The sequence below is a fragment of the Danio rerio genome, chromosome 5, assembly GCF_049306965.1.
Source record: "Danio rerio strain Tuebingen ecotype United States chromosome 5, GRCz12tu, whole genome shotgun sequence".
Taxonomy (NCBI): Eukaryota; Metazoa; Chordata; class Actinopteri; order Cypriniformes; family Danionidae; genus Danio; species Danio rerio.
The window spans coordinates 1700001-1713775 of NC_133180.1; the positions used below are offsets into that span (position 1 = coordinate 1700001).

General features: G+C 42.8%; 2 protein-coding genes across 12 annotated transcripts in view; one reads left to right on the forward strand and one right to left on the reverse strand.

Annotated features, from left to right (window-relative positions):
• Nucleotides 1–13775, reverse strand: part of rabepk (Rab9 effector protein with kelch motifs) — a 373763-nt gene that overhangs the window by 45401 nt on the left and 314587 nt on the right. The window lies entirely within an intron of this gene.
• Nucleotides 1–13775, forward strand: part of dnm1a (dynamin 1a) — a 149360-nt gene that overhangs the window by 17309 nt on the left and 118276 nt on the right. For all 11 annotated transcript variants that reach the window (XM_073949675.1, XM_073949674.1, XM_073949676.1 and 8 more), the window contains 3 exon segments: nt 4442–4515; nt 11096–11245; nt 11407–11610. In XM_073949675.1, the coding sequence (XP_073805776.1) occupies nt 4442–4515; nt 11096–11245; nt 11407–11610 (428 nt within the window).

Sequence of the window (13775 nt, forward strand, 5' to 3'; positions counted from 1 at the left end):
TATCTATCTATCTATCTATCTATCTATCTATTGATTAATCCATCCGTCCATTAATGTGTCCATCCATTTGTCCAAATAGCCATCCATCTAGCTATCTATCCATTCATCCATCTATACATCTATCTATATATCTATCTATCCAACCATCCATTTGCCCATCCATCCATCCATCCATTCATCCATCCATCCATCCATCCATCAGTCCATCCTTTCATCCATCCATACATCTAACCATCCATCCATTTGTCCATCCATCTATCCATCCAACCATCCATGTCCGTCCATCCAACCATTCATCCATCCACTGATCCATCCATCCGTCTATACATCCATCCTTTTGTTCATCCATCTATATCCATCCATCGATTCATCCATCCATTCATACATCAATTAATCCATCCATTCATTTATAAATCTTGCTTTTCTTACTCTCTTTTTTTCTCGAATGCTTTGGCTTTTTTGGGAAACAGACTTGACATTCTCTAAACTGTGAGTGCAAATCTCAAAACTGTTTGCTGGAACTTCAGAACTTTATTACATGTCTGCAAAATGCAGTTACTCACTCGAAACAACCAATATCACCATACCAAAGCTTTTTAACTTAACCCCAGTGCCTTAAAGATCAGCATTAAGCGTAGAGATGAGTGACTGGTGCTGTTTGTTTGCACTGAGCCACAAAATCCATGATTTATCTGTTTGTTTGCATGTTATTTTATGTTCAGTAATGAGGTAAACAATCTTCTGTTGCCTTCAGTATGGCAATAAATGTCATGTATAATGGTGCTCAAACTCCTTCTGGTTACATAAACACTGATGTGCAATCACATTTGTAAAGCTGCTTTAAAACAAGAGTGCTATGCTGAATTGATTATTACATGGCTGTCTGGAATACTTGATTCTGATTGGTCAGTCGCTACATTTAAATGTGTGTTATTTCCAGATAACAACCCGCATACTAAAATAACCAGTGAATACATCCATATTTATATGTTGTCTGCGATACGTCACTGTTTTTGACTGTTTGGCGCCATCTTGTGGCTGAGTAATGTGTAGGTTAGTGTATGATCCTATCAGACGCTATGTTATCAATCAGCTTTGCCTTTAATTGAAAAATTAATGAACTATTATGGCTCAGAACAATTTTAATTTCTATGTTTTGTGGCTAATAGCAACGTAATAAGTTGGATCAAGTACATGCAGGCAGATATTATTGCAGAATAAACCCTTCAGTCTTATACCCACCAGCTGGATGTACTTTATCCCTTACATCATACGTCTCGAACTGGATTCCTGGAGGGCCGCAGCTCTGCACAGTTTTGCTCCAACCCTAATCAAACACAGCTGATCCAAATAATCAAAGTGTTAAAAAGAATCTTGAACACCTTCATTAGCTGGATCAGCTGGGTTTGATTAGGTTTGGAGCAAAACTGCAGAGCTGCGGCCCTCCAGGAATCCAGTTTGAGACCCATGCTTTACATAATCAGAATCAAGCATTCCAGAAAGCTGTTTAATAATCTGCAATAACTACAAGCACAACACTTTAAAGCAGTATTAATAAAGCAATTTAATACTGAACTATAATTAATAAATCCTGGTCAGGAATTGTTTATTCTTAGTTCATGTTAGTAAGTATAAGAAGGTGAAGTTGTATCTAAAGGGGCGCTAGTTTTAATGGTTTAATTGTACTATAGCAGCTAGCTCTAATACTGGAAGCTACTGCACACACCACTGTAACACCACACCGGGGGATTCTGCTCAGTCACGTTTCTCAGCAGTATTGATTTGAGTCAGTAACTGATGCTGTGTGTGTGTGTGTGTGTGTGTGTGTGTGTGTGTATGTGTGTGTGTGTGTGTGTGTGTGTGTGTGCAGCAATACTTCTGAGGCCTGCTGATCAATGCTGATGGGCTGTCGGACTGGGATTGGCTGACTGAGATTGGCTGCTGTGATTTGCTGACTGGGATTGGCTGCTGTAGTTCGCTGACTGTGATTTGGTGGCTGTGACTGGCTGACTGTGATTGGCTGCTGTGATTCGCTGACTTGGATTTGGCGGCTGGGATTGGCTGCAGTGATTCGCTGTCTGGGATTTGGTGGCCGTGATTGGCTGACTGGGATTGGCTGCTGTGATTGGCTGACTGTGATCTGCTGACTGTGATTGCCTGCTGTGATTGGCTGACTGGGATTGGCTGCTGTGATTGGCTGACTGTGATCTGCTGACTGTGATTGCCTGCTGTGATTTGCTGACTGGGATTTGGCAGCTGGGATTAAGTGGCTGGGATTGGCTGACTGTGATTGGGTGGCTGTGATTGGCTTCTGTAATTTGCTGACTGCAATCGACTGCTGCGATTGGCTGACTGGGATCAGGTGGCTGTGATTCAATGACTGTGATTGGGTGGCTGTGATTGGTTTCTGTGATTTGCTGACTGGGATTGGCTGACTGTAAACAGCTGCTGCGATTAGCTGACTGTGATTAGCTGCTGTGATTTTCTGACTGGTATTAGGTGGATGGGATTGCCTGGCTTTGATTGGCTTCTGTGATCGGTTGCTATGATTGGCTGAATGGGATTAGCTGATTGTGACTGGTTGACTGTGATTGGGTGACTAGGATATGATGAATGAGATTGGCTGCTGTGATTGGGTGACTGGGATTGGATGAATGGGATTGAGTGACAGTGATTGGCTGCTGTTATTGGCTGTCTGTGATTGGCTGACTGTGATTGGCTGCTGTGATTTGCTGACTAGGATTGGCTGCTGTAGTTCGCTGACTGTGATTGGCTGCTGTGATTCGCTGACTAGGATTTGGCGGCTGTGATTGGCTGCTGTGATTCGCTGACTAGGATTTGGCGGCTGGGATTGGCTGCTTTGATTTGCTGACTGGGATTTGGTGGCTGTTATTGGCTGACTGGGATTAGCTGCTGTGATTGGCTGACTGTGATCGGCTGACTGGGATTGGCTGCTGGAATTGGCTGACTGTGATTGGCTGCTGGGATTCGCTGACTAGGATTTGGCGGCTGGGATTGGCTTTTGAGATTTGCTGACTGGGATTTGGTGGCCGTTATTGGCTAACTGTGATCGGCTGACTGTGATTGGGTGGCTGTGATTGGCTTCTGTGATTTGCTGACTGGGATTGGCTGACTGTAAACAGCTGCTGCGATTAGCTGACTGTGATTGGCTGCTGTGATTTTCTGACTGGTATTAGGTGGATGGAATTGCCTGGCTTTGATTGGCTTCTGTGATTGGCTGCTATGATTGGCTGAATGGAATTTGCTGATTATGACTGGTTGACTGTGATTGGGTGACTAGGATTGAATGATGAGATTGGCCGGTGGGATTGGCTGACTATGATTGGCTGCTGTGCTTTTCTGACTGGTATTAGGTGGCTGGGATTGCTGGACTGCGATTGGCTTTTGTGATCTGTGAATGATTGGCTGACTGTGAATGACTGTGACTGTAATTGGCTGGCAATGACTGTCTGACTGTGATCGGCTGATTGTGGCTGTGATTGGGCTGCTGTGATTGGTTGCTGTGATCGGCTGCTAGGATTTGCTGACTGATCAGCTGCTGTGATTGGCTGACTGTGGCTGGCTGCTGTGATTGAGTGGCTGTGATTGGCTGAATGACTGTCTAACTGTGACAGGGTGGCTGTGATTGGCTGCTGCGATTGGGTGGCTGTGATTGCCTGACTGTGACTGTGATTGGCTGGCAGCCAGGGTGTCTCTGCTCGTTGTGTCTCCTCCATATGGCGTGTGTTGTTGAACCTGCAGCTCAGGCCATCTGGACGGATCAGATTCAGCAGCTCACAGTGAGAGTGACGAGCAGGAGGACACATGATTACAGAAAGCAGATCTGGAGGAAATGTTGTTAGGCTATTTTGGGGGTTTCCTGACTGTCCTGCATCCTCAAGTCTTAACATATAGCTGTATATATCTATAAAGAAGTCAAAACATGAGCAGAAAGCAATGTCCCTGAGTAAAACAGGCAAGAGATCAGGGCAGGCAGTAGAAGATATAACACAGGCAAGGAAGAAAGCAAAAAACAATCCAGGAAATATTCTGAAATGTCCACAAGCCATGTGCACTCAACAATACCCATAATGCACCGTGAGAGTTACTATATTAATGCTGAAAGGACCCAGTGAGCTTAGTGAGTTAGACTTGCAACCCAAAGATAGAGTGAGTGAGTGAGTGAACCGTGCACTCTCCATCTTCAGGTTGTGTGTGTGTGTGTTTGTGTGTTTTCACTCCTCACTCATAATGTGTGTGTGCACATGGATGGGTTAAAAGCAGAGGACCATTTTCGAGTGTGGGTAAAAGCAAACTAGACTTCACTAAACATCATTTCATCAGTGAGTTTTAGCATGTCTCCTGCAGTGTGTGTCAGTAGTGTGAGTCCAGTCCAGGCCCCTGTTTTACCTGTGTGTGTGTGTGTGTGTGTGTTTCACAGGGATTTCCTCCCGCGTGGATCCGGCATCGTCACCCGTCGTCCTCTTGTCCTGCAGCTTATCAACTGTCCCACAGGTCAGTCTCCTCAGTTAAAAACTACCCATAACCACTGGTCTGAGATCAGACGAGTGTCACTGCACAAACACAGCAGATACACACAATTGAATTATTCACAGTCAGAATTATTCGCCCTCCTCTATATTTTCCCCCAATTTCTGTTCAACAGAGAGCAGATTATTAGACACATTTCTAATCATAATAGTGTTAATAACTCATCTCTAATAACGGATTTATTTTCTCTTTGTCATGATGACAGTAAATAATATTAGACTAGATATTCTTCAAGACACTAGTATACAGCTTAAAGTGACATTTAAAGGCTTCACTAGGGTAATTAGGGTAAAGTTAGGGTAAATAGGCAAGTTATTGTATAACAGTGGTTTGTTCTGGAGACAATCCAACACTAATATTGCTGAAGGGGCGAATAATATTGACCTTAAAATGGCTTTAAAACAATTAAAAACTGCTTTCATTCTAGCCCAAATAAAACAAAAAAGACTTTCTCCAGAAGAACAAATATTAGAGGAAATACTGTGAACAATTCCTGAATCTGCTCAACATCATTTGGGAAATATTTGAACCTTATACACCTGGTGCATTGCAGCATCCAGTGCTACTGTAGTCATCAGTGCTTTTGCTATTTCAGCCTGGCGCAGGTATCATGTTCACATTCTGCGCCCTGCTGGTTAAAAAGCAGTAGATTTGCACCTGGTTTAATGGGCCATGACACACCCCCCCCCACTTTCGGTTAAAGTCTACTTCGGATTTTTTTCAAAAGATGCATGATTAATGGGCGGAGCTCCGCGAGCATAGGGCAGGAGTGGGCGTGGCCAGCAGGGGAGAGAGGGAGATCGAACAAAATGAGACACAAACCGTGAGGAGACGCATGACTTTATAGTTCACAAAGTTAAAATGCAAAGAAATAAACAGTGATTTAATGCCCTGCTACATTTGTTATTCGTAGTTTCATATATATATAACCATTATTTATATCATTATGAACATAAGTGTGTTCATGTAAACACTATAACTGAGGATTCTCCCTCGATCCCCGGGTCTAAATTATAGATCTGAGCACGGCGTTGTGTCTGAATGTGAATGAACTCCTGATAAAAGACAGCGTCCGCCATTCTTCAATTCTCGTGCTGCTCTCCTGACAAAAATGCTTGCAGCACACACACAGCTTTGCTGTATGATCGGCCCTGACAAGATCGCGGGGAAAAAACATGCAACAAACCCCGTGGATCATGGAAACAAACGCATACGAGTCGGCTACTGCGTGCCGTGGGTCCATATCTCACAGCTTGCTTGAAACTGGCAGGTCTGCCTTGCCTTCGGAATGCATGTGCTCCCATGAATAATAAAGCAGCCGGCTCTTCTCATAGGATAAGAAAACTCCGGTATGAATAATAATGAGAAACCGACGCGTCATCATTGAACTTGCAGTACTGCGCTACGTCGCCGATTTTGATCCCGCCCCAAAAATCATTTTAAACCCGGAAGCTGAAATTAGCTGACAAAAGCTCCAAATTATCCAGTTTTCCCCACAATTAAAGCTGACAGGTGCTAACATTGTCTTAACTGATGCTCAACACACACACATCTGTTAATATAAAAAAAAAGTTCTCCAGGGTGTCTTGAACCTTTAATGGTTTAAAGAGCCCCTGTTATGCATAATAAAGGTCATATTGTGGTTTTGGGGGTCTCCAGCCGCAGGCTGATCTGCATCAGGTCAAAAGCACTTTCATTGTTTTATAATCTGCATTCATTTTTACCTGATTATCCCAGCGACTCCCATATTATTCCTTTAGCAATATATTAATTCCCAAACCCCTCCTTAACGCAAAGCTAATCTGCACTGATTGGACCGATGACACAGTCTGTTGTGATTGGTTGACTGGATTCAGTGCGAGATAGAGAGAAACGCCCACCATGGCTATGAAATAGCAGAGAGTATGTGAGAGCCCAATGCAGGAATGCATTAAAGCAGTGCAGTTAAACAGCAGCATGTACTCTACTCTTAACCCTAACCCTAAGTAATCCCAGCGGCACACATTCAGTATTAATCCACACAGCGGCAAAAGCTGAACTGTTCTGAAAATTGACCATGCCGCGGAACCATATGGCCATAGAAAGGCAAACAGCAGAGGATCGCTGCTCAGAAACGCATATAAATCGCTAAAGGAAGAAGCACGCATCACATTTTCAACGTGTTTCTGGACACAATATCTGAACAACATACAGATTTAACCTGAGACATACAGTACAAGCACAGATCTATAATAGACACGTGATCACAAGCTGTGCGGGGTGATTACAACTTATAAGTAAAGTAGCACACATTTAAGTAAAGTTTCACAATCTAATTTTGAGAGGAGCACGTGATATGATTGATCGCAGCTGGTCTCTCATCCAAGGTTATTATAGTTAACGAAAACTAACGAAAAAAGAAAGCTAAAATGTAAAATAATTGTCGTTAACTGAAATAAAAATAAAAATGAGAGTTTTTCAAAAACTAGAACTAACCGAAACTGTATTGTGTACATACAAAACTAACTGAAACTAACTAAAATTATAGCAAAAACCCTCTTCGTTTTCGTATTTGTATATGTATTTAATAAATAATCTTACTGTAAGCATTTTATAAGTAAATATAATCCGCGCTGCAGGTGTTTGTGTTTGACCCTTTCGCACCTCAGAGTCTCCTTCCGCCATTGGGCAGATCGAGCCGGTTCTCCTCGAGTCATCCTCGCTGATGCTGAATCATTTGAAACGATTCGCGTCTCCTAGTAAGCACTTATTCACCCACTTCTTACGTAATAACAAGCCTAATACCCCCTCTGACTCTAAACAATCCAATATATACTCTCATGCAGTTATTAGAACAGTAACGTTACATTGAGAAGCGATGAACCGATAATACTGCACATGCGTGATTCAGTGAATCAAACACAAACAGTACATGACAGCCTGCTGTATGACTGAACTGAACTGGAACAACTGCAGCGCGGGTGAACTGAGGGCTTAATGAGAGGATCTGGTGAAAAACGTAAGTTTATTTCATAACAGACAATCGTGATGAAATTTAAATAAGTGCAGCATGATTCAGTTGGGTTTACAGTTAGTAAAACTTTACTGTAAGACATTTTTCAGATCATGATGATGTTTTAACTGACTGAAATGACTATTGCCGACTACATAATGTTGAGTCCAAACATCAGCATTAGAAATCTGAATTTTCCATCACCAGGCCCGGATTAATAATTCAGATGCTGCTGGGCACAATGTCTTGTAGGCCCCCTATAGCCGCACCCCATAGTTGAATTATAAATAATATTGATATAATATTTGTTAAATAAAATAATCTATAATGTATTGCCCACATTTTTTTTAAATAGATGATATACAGTACATATATTTCTAGTCTGCAGAGATTTAACTTATTTTTAAAGCATTTAAGCACAAAATACTAATACAACTAAGGGAAGTTAATAGATTTTAATATACTTGTTCAAGTTCACTGAAGCAGCACTAACATTTATATTTAAGGGTATTTTTAATGTATAACTTCTACAAACTTATAATGCACATGATTTGGATAACACCTCTCCAATCCAGTTCTAGGAATCTGAGTCCTCCATAATACACACACTTATTAATCATTCCGACTTGTCTTCCTCGTGATGGAGAGTATGTGCATTATGTGCCCATAATGCCCATTGGTTAATTCGGGCCTGCCCATCACTATCTCTAACCTCACAAGCAGCCTTGCACACATATTTTATTTAGGGCTGCTTTCTTGTGGGCTGCTGTATTTGAGTTTGAGGATGGGTAGATGGTTGTGGTAGATGATAGTGTTCATGTGTCCTCTGAATACATGTTTCAAAAAATGTATGACTGCGTTTTTAATTATACAATAATTATCCTGTTGATTTTGTATCTTGTACCTAACAAATATCCTCATTTAGAAAAAAAAATGAAACTTATACTAAAACTAACAAAAACTAAACTAAAACTAAGACTTTTTAAAATATAGAAACTAATAAAAACTAGAAAATCTGCCTCTAAAACTAATTAAAACTGACTGAATTTTAGAAACTAAAATAGACGAAATAGAAACTAAAACTAATGAAAAATCCAAAACTATTATAACCTTGCTCTCATCTACAATCATTTGTTAGCCAATCAGATTAATGTAAACACACTATAAGTAGCCCAGCTAAAACTGCTCCCTTATGTTATCACCTTACCCTTATTCCGAAGAACCCCCTCATCCACCCCATCTCCCCCTTTCCTTCTTTACCAGGGGGAGCTCTCGAGAACTTCCTGATCTCGTACTTCCCTTACTTGCTCATTGACCAGGCGGGACTCATGAAACTCTTGAAACACATATTTTGCAAACAACACAAAAGGAGGCAACAATTTTAATCACACTTACATGATCTGATCCGGAGGAAGAAGTCCATATGAACAGCAAGAGTTACTAACAAAGTCCCCGACAGAGTGCCCTACATAATAGTCTCTGCTGCTCCTTCCTCTAATAGCAAACGGCCGGTGAGTCCCGCGTTGCAGCGTAGGTTATTGCATCAATCATCAGAGAAATGACAGAAACACACACTGTTGGCTATACTGTGGTGTTGTTGTGAAAATGACCTTTAACCCTTTATTCCCATTAGCCGTGATCTGATCGTCATCTTCAGTCATGATCAGTCCTGTGATCCCCAGTGCTCCGCTAGTGTCTGAAGGGAAATCATGCTCACATTTTACCAGATCTGCAACTACATATTTAGTGATATACTGTATCGACGTCGACACGTTAAAGCAAAAGATCCGAACCCAACTCGATTCATTGATTCAACTCTGAGTTGACTATTTCATTAAAGAAATAATAGTTTTAAACACGGCGCACTTTCAGATTTAACCCTCAGCTGGATAATTTCAATCACTCAGAGCTGTGTTACACAATAGCCCCTTTCACACAGTGATACCGGTAAATATATGGAACATTTCCAGAACGACTTTATCGGAAAATTAAAAAAACGCTGTTCACACAGGCGAGGACGTTACGGAATTTTTACGGAAAAGAGCATTCACACATCCATTCCAAAATACCGGTAAATTCTGACATCATTCACCACAAATGAGCTCTAAACGGCTGCGCTTGTGTTTGTAAACATTTGACTTCATCACAAACTCTGTGGATGATCAGTATTGAGAACAACTCCGATGAAAACATGTAGAGAAACACTTTCGCATGTCGAGATGTACATGATATGTGTGTGTGCTTGTGCACATGGGCTGTTTTTCACGGGCACATGCAAAGCTTGAAGGTAAACAAACAGCTCCTTATCATAATCTTCATCATGATCATAAACATCATCTTATCGATAATGAATTACAGGTTTGGCATTAAGATGAACATATAAACGTGATCTGACTAATTTCTAGCAGCTAAATGTGTCTGGAAAAATATTCAAAGGCTTTTATTCTCATAAACCGCGCGGACGTGAATGCGTCTGACTGTTCTGATTGGCTAAAGCAGACGTCTCACGTCAGCACGTTCTAGACATGGACACGCTCTTTCCAGCAATCTTCCTTCTGCGTTCACACAGCGCAGCATTCCGGCAAATTAGCGGTAATGTTACAACTTCTCTTTCCGGAAAATAGCCAGAACGAATTTACCAGTATTTTCAAAAAGGGTCTGTTCACACATACACACCTTTCTGGAAAATTGCCGGTAATTTTCCGGAAAGGTGTGTATGTGTGAAAGGGGCTAAAGCCTGATTTATACTTCTGCGTCAAGTGACCGGCGTAACTCACGGCGCATGCAACGCATGTAGTTGTGCATTTATACTTCTGCGCGCTGTCTCTGTTGATCTGCATTAACACTTCCGAAACGCTAGTTGGCAGTGAGGTGTAAATGTTCCTCTGTGTCGAGTTTGCTTTTCCTGAACACTTCCTGGATGTACAAGTGGCTCAAACTCGCTCATTTTGAGGCAGGAACCGGCGGACGTGCAGCAACTTTAACTATGAGGTAAACACAAAACAAAACTTTCCATCCGGAGCTCCTTCATGGGACTCCACACTTGTAAACAATCGCTAGCGCCATTCGCGCGGCTCTCAGTCCCGCCCAGACTCGTCAGCGCTACCAAGCCGACCAATCACAGAGCTTGCGCTACGCATTGTTGCGACGTGTAGTTACATTTTTTGAGAGGTGCACGTCAGTGACGCCGATGGCCACAGCGAAGGGCTATGCGTCAGCGTCGTAGCATACGCCGGCGTTTGACGCAGAAGTATAAATCAGCCTTAATGCGTGAAGATCATTTCAAAAACCCATAATAGGGGCTCTTTAATAAACACTTTGGGCTCTAATTTAATGATCTAGGCACAGAGTCTAAAGCTCATGGTGCAAAAGCATTAAGGCCAGTTCTGAATCCACTTGTGCTATTTTAAGGATAGATAAATCTGCTCTGCCCCTGGCGCACGGTCTAACAGGGTTGTGCTGATTCTCTTGATGAGTTCTGTGTGTGTTTTGAGCATTCAGAGTTCAGATGTTTCATTGTGTTTTCTAACATGCTCGTCTGCTTCCTCTCAGAATATGCTGAATTTCTTCACTGTAAGGGGAAAAAGTTCACGGATTTCGATGAGGTTCGTCAGGAGATCGAGGCGGAGACGGATCGAGTCACGGGCCAGAATAAAGGCATCTCTCCTGTCCCCATTAACCTGCGCGTCTACTCTCCAAACGGTCAGATCAAATTAACCTCTGATTATTGATATTAATACTTACTTTAAATGTGGCTCAACCACTCAGAATCAAGCTGAATGTTTTACAGTGTGATTCTTGACAGTTGTGCAGTGTGTTTTACTCGTCTCTCTGCTGTCTGTAATGAGTTGTGTGTTTTGTAGTGTTGAACCTGACGCTGGTGGATCTGCCGGGAATGACTAAAGTGCCGGTGGGAGATCAGCCTGCAGACATCGAGCACCAGATTAAAGACATGCTGATGCAGTTTGTGACTAAAGAGAACTGCCTGCTGCTGGCCGTGTCGCCCGCTAACTCTGATCTCGCTAACTCTGATGCCCTGAAGATCGCCAAAGAAGTCGACCCGCAGGGTGAGGGAGCTGATACACACATTTACATTTAGTCACTCAGCAGACACGTGTGTCCAAAGTGACTTACAATTGAGGAGGCATTCAGTGATTCAACTACAAGAGGCAACACACACAACAAGTGATGTTTGTAAACAAATTTCGGGAGGAGCATGCGCAGAAGTTTCAGTATCGAATACGTCATCGACAATCATACCATTATCAAATCAGTTCTTGAACAAACCCCTATATATACCAAAGCTGTCTTACCTGCAGCATCTCACGACTTTAGCATCCCTCCACCACCCCGTCACCTCACCTCTTGCATTGAATTCCCGGGGGGAGCGTTCTGCAGCCGGGCTAGACACTTCGCTCGAATACCAATTACTCTTTGTTTAAATTTAAAAAGTGGGAATATCCTCTTTTATATTTTAAAAGCGGGAATCTCACGCGACGTGACAGTACAAAACAGTATAACGTTAGCTGCTTCAGGATATTTCAGACATATGGACACATTTTGGGTAAATAGAGCAAAGCCACACCACACGCAACTTGATCTTCCATTGTTATATGAATTTGATAAGAAGTGATAAGAACGGCTCCTTTAAATATGAGATCAATGCAGTGAGTTTTGACGCTCTCGCCGCGGGAGCTGAAAGCAGACAGCGTTGTCGCCAGGGCAGCCAGAGCGACCTTGGACGCTCTTGCCGCTTTCGGTGTGAAAGTACGGTAAGAGACAGTTGCGTCGCTCCATGGTGGATTTCCTGATAAGGGGAATAACTCGAGTTGGGGTGTCTCCTCGAGCTCAGAGCCCTTCCACAGCACGCCAAATATGCTTTATACTTAAACGAATGCAAGTGTGAACTCGTGAAGAGCTGATTACACAGAGGAGCTGTCAGCTCGGGGAATTACGTGAGTTAGGAGGCGGGAGAGTTTTTATACAGAGAGAAGAGTGTTTGTACCAGTGGTTTGTCAAGCCCACTCACCTGTGTGAGGCACACTTCATAAATGCGCTGTGTTTTTTTATAATAGAGTGATTGTAAGAAAGTATCTAGTGCAAATGTGCACTAAACTAGTACAAGTGTCTGTTCAGGCTCTATTTTAATGATCTAGGTGCAAAGTCTGTAGCGCAGGGCGCAAAAGCATTAAGGTCGTGTCTGAATCTACTTTTAATATTTTAAGGACCGAAAAATACGGTGTGCGCCACAGCACATGGTCTAACAGTGTTGTGCTTATTCTCTTAGGGAGTTGTGGGTGTGTTTTGAGCATAACCTGCATTAAACCAATCAGAGTCACGTCTCTCATTCCCTTTAACGCTGCATTCACACGGGGCATTAGCGGGAACGCTTCCCATTCACTTTAAATGGGTGACGTCAGGCGTTGTCGAACTGCATTGTGGGAAGCGTCAGCCAATCAGATTGCTGTATGCAAACACACCAGCTAGACAGTTGCCTAATGCTGACTAAAATTCATTGGCTGACGCTGCTTTGACGATCGCTCCAGCCCCAACTTCAGACACGCCTTCTGTCAAGCGTTGACGCCCCGTGTGAATGGGGCGTAACCGTACGTTCACACCAAAAGTGGTGAGAGCGACAAAGTAGCCGGAAGTCATTCATTTTTAATGAAAGCTGGCAGCGAGGAGCAGCGCAGCGCGTCTTCTCCGGTGTGGGCATTGAGGAGAGTTGAAATTAAGTCAACTTTATGGTAATGAGCTATGACGCGGTTCAGCGGCAAGCAATCAGAATGAAGACGTCCATCGCTTGAGAGCAGTTCAGAGAACACAGACCTGTGAACTTTGGTTCCGACCACAGTTGCTCCCAAGGGTTTGATGATTGCGGTCGCTGGATTTCCAACATGCATTAAATAAGTTACTGGCGAGTTACTGATGTGCATTAATGTTATAGATATTTATCTTAAAAAAGCGGGAATCTCACGCGACGTGACAGTACAAAACAGTATAACGTTAGCTGCTTTAGGATATTTCAGACATATGGACACATATTGGGTAAATAGAGCAAAGCCACACCACACTCAACTTGATCTTCCTTTGTTATATGAATTTGATAAGAAGTGATAAGAACGGCTCCTTTAAATATGAGATCAATGCAGTGAGTTTTGACGCTCTCGCCGCGGGAGCTGAAAGCAGACAGCGTTGTCGACAGGGCAGCCAGAGCGACCTTGGACGCTCT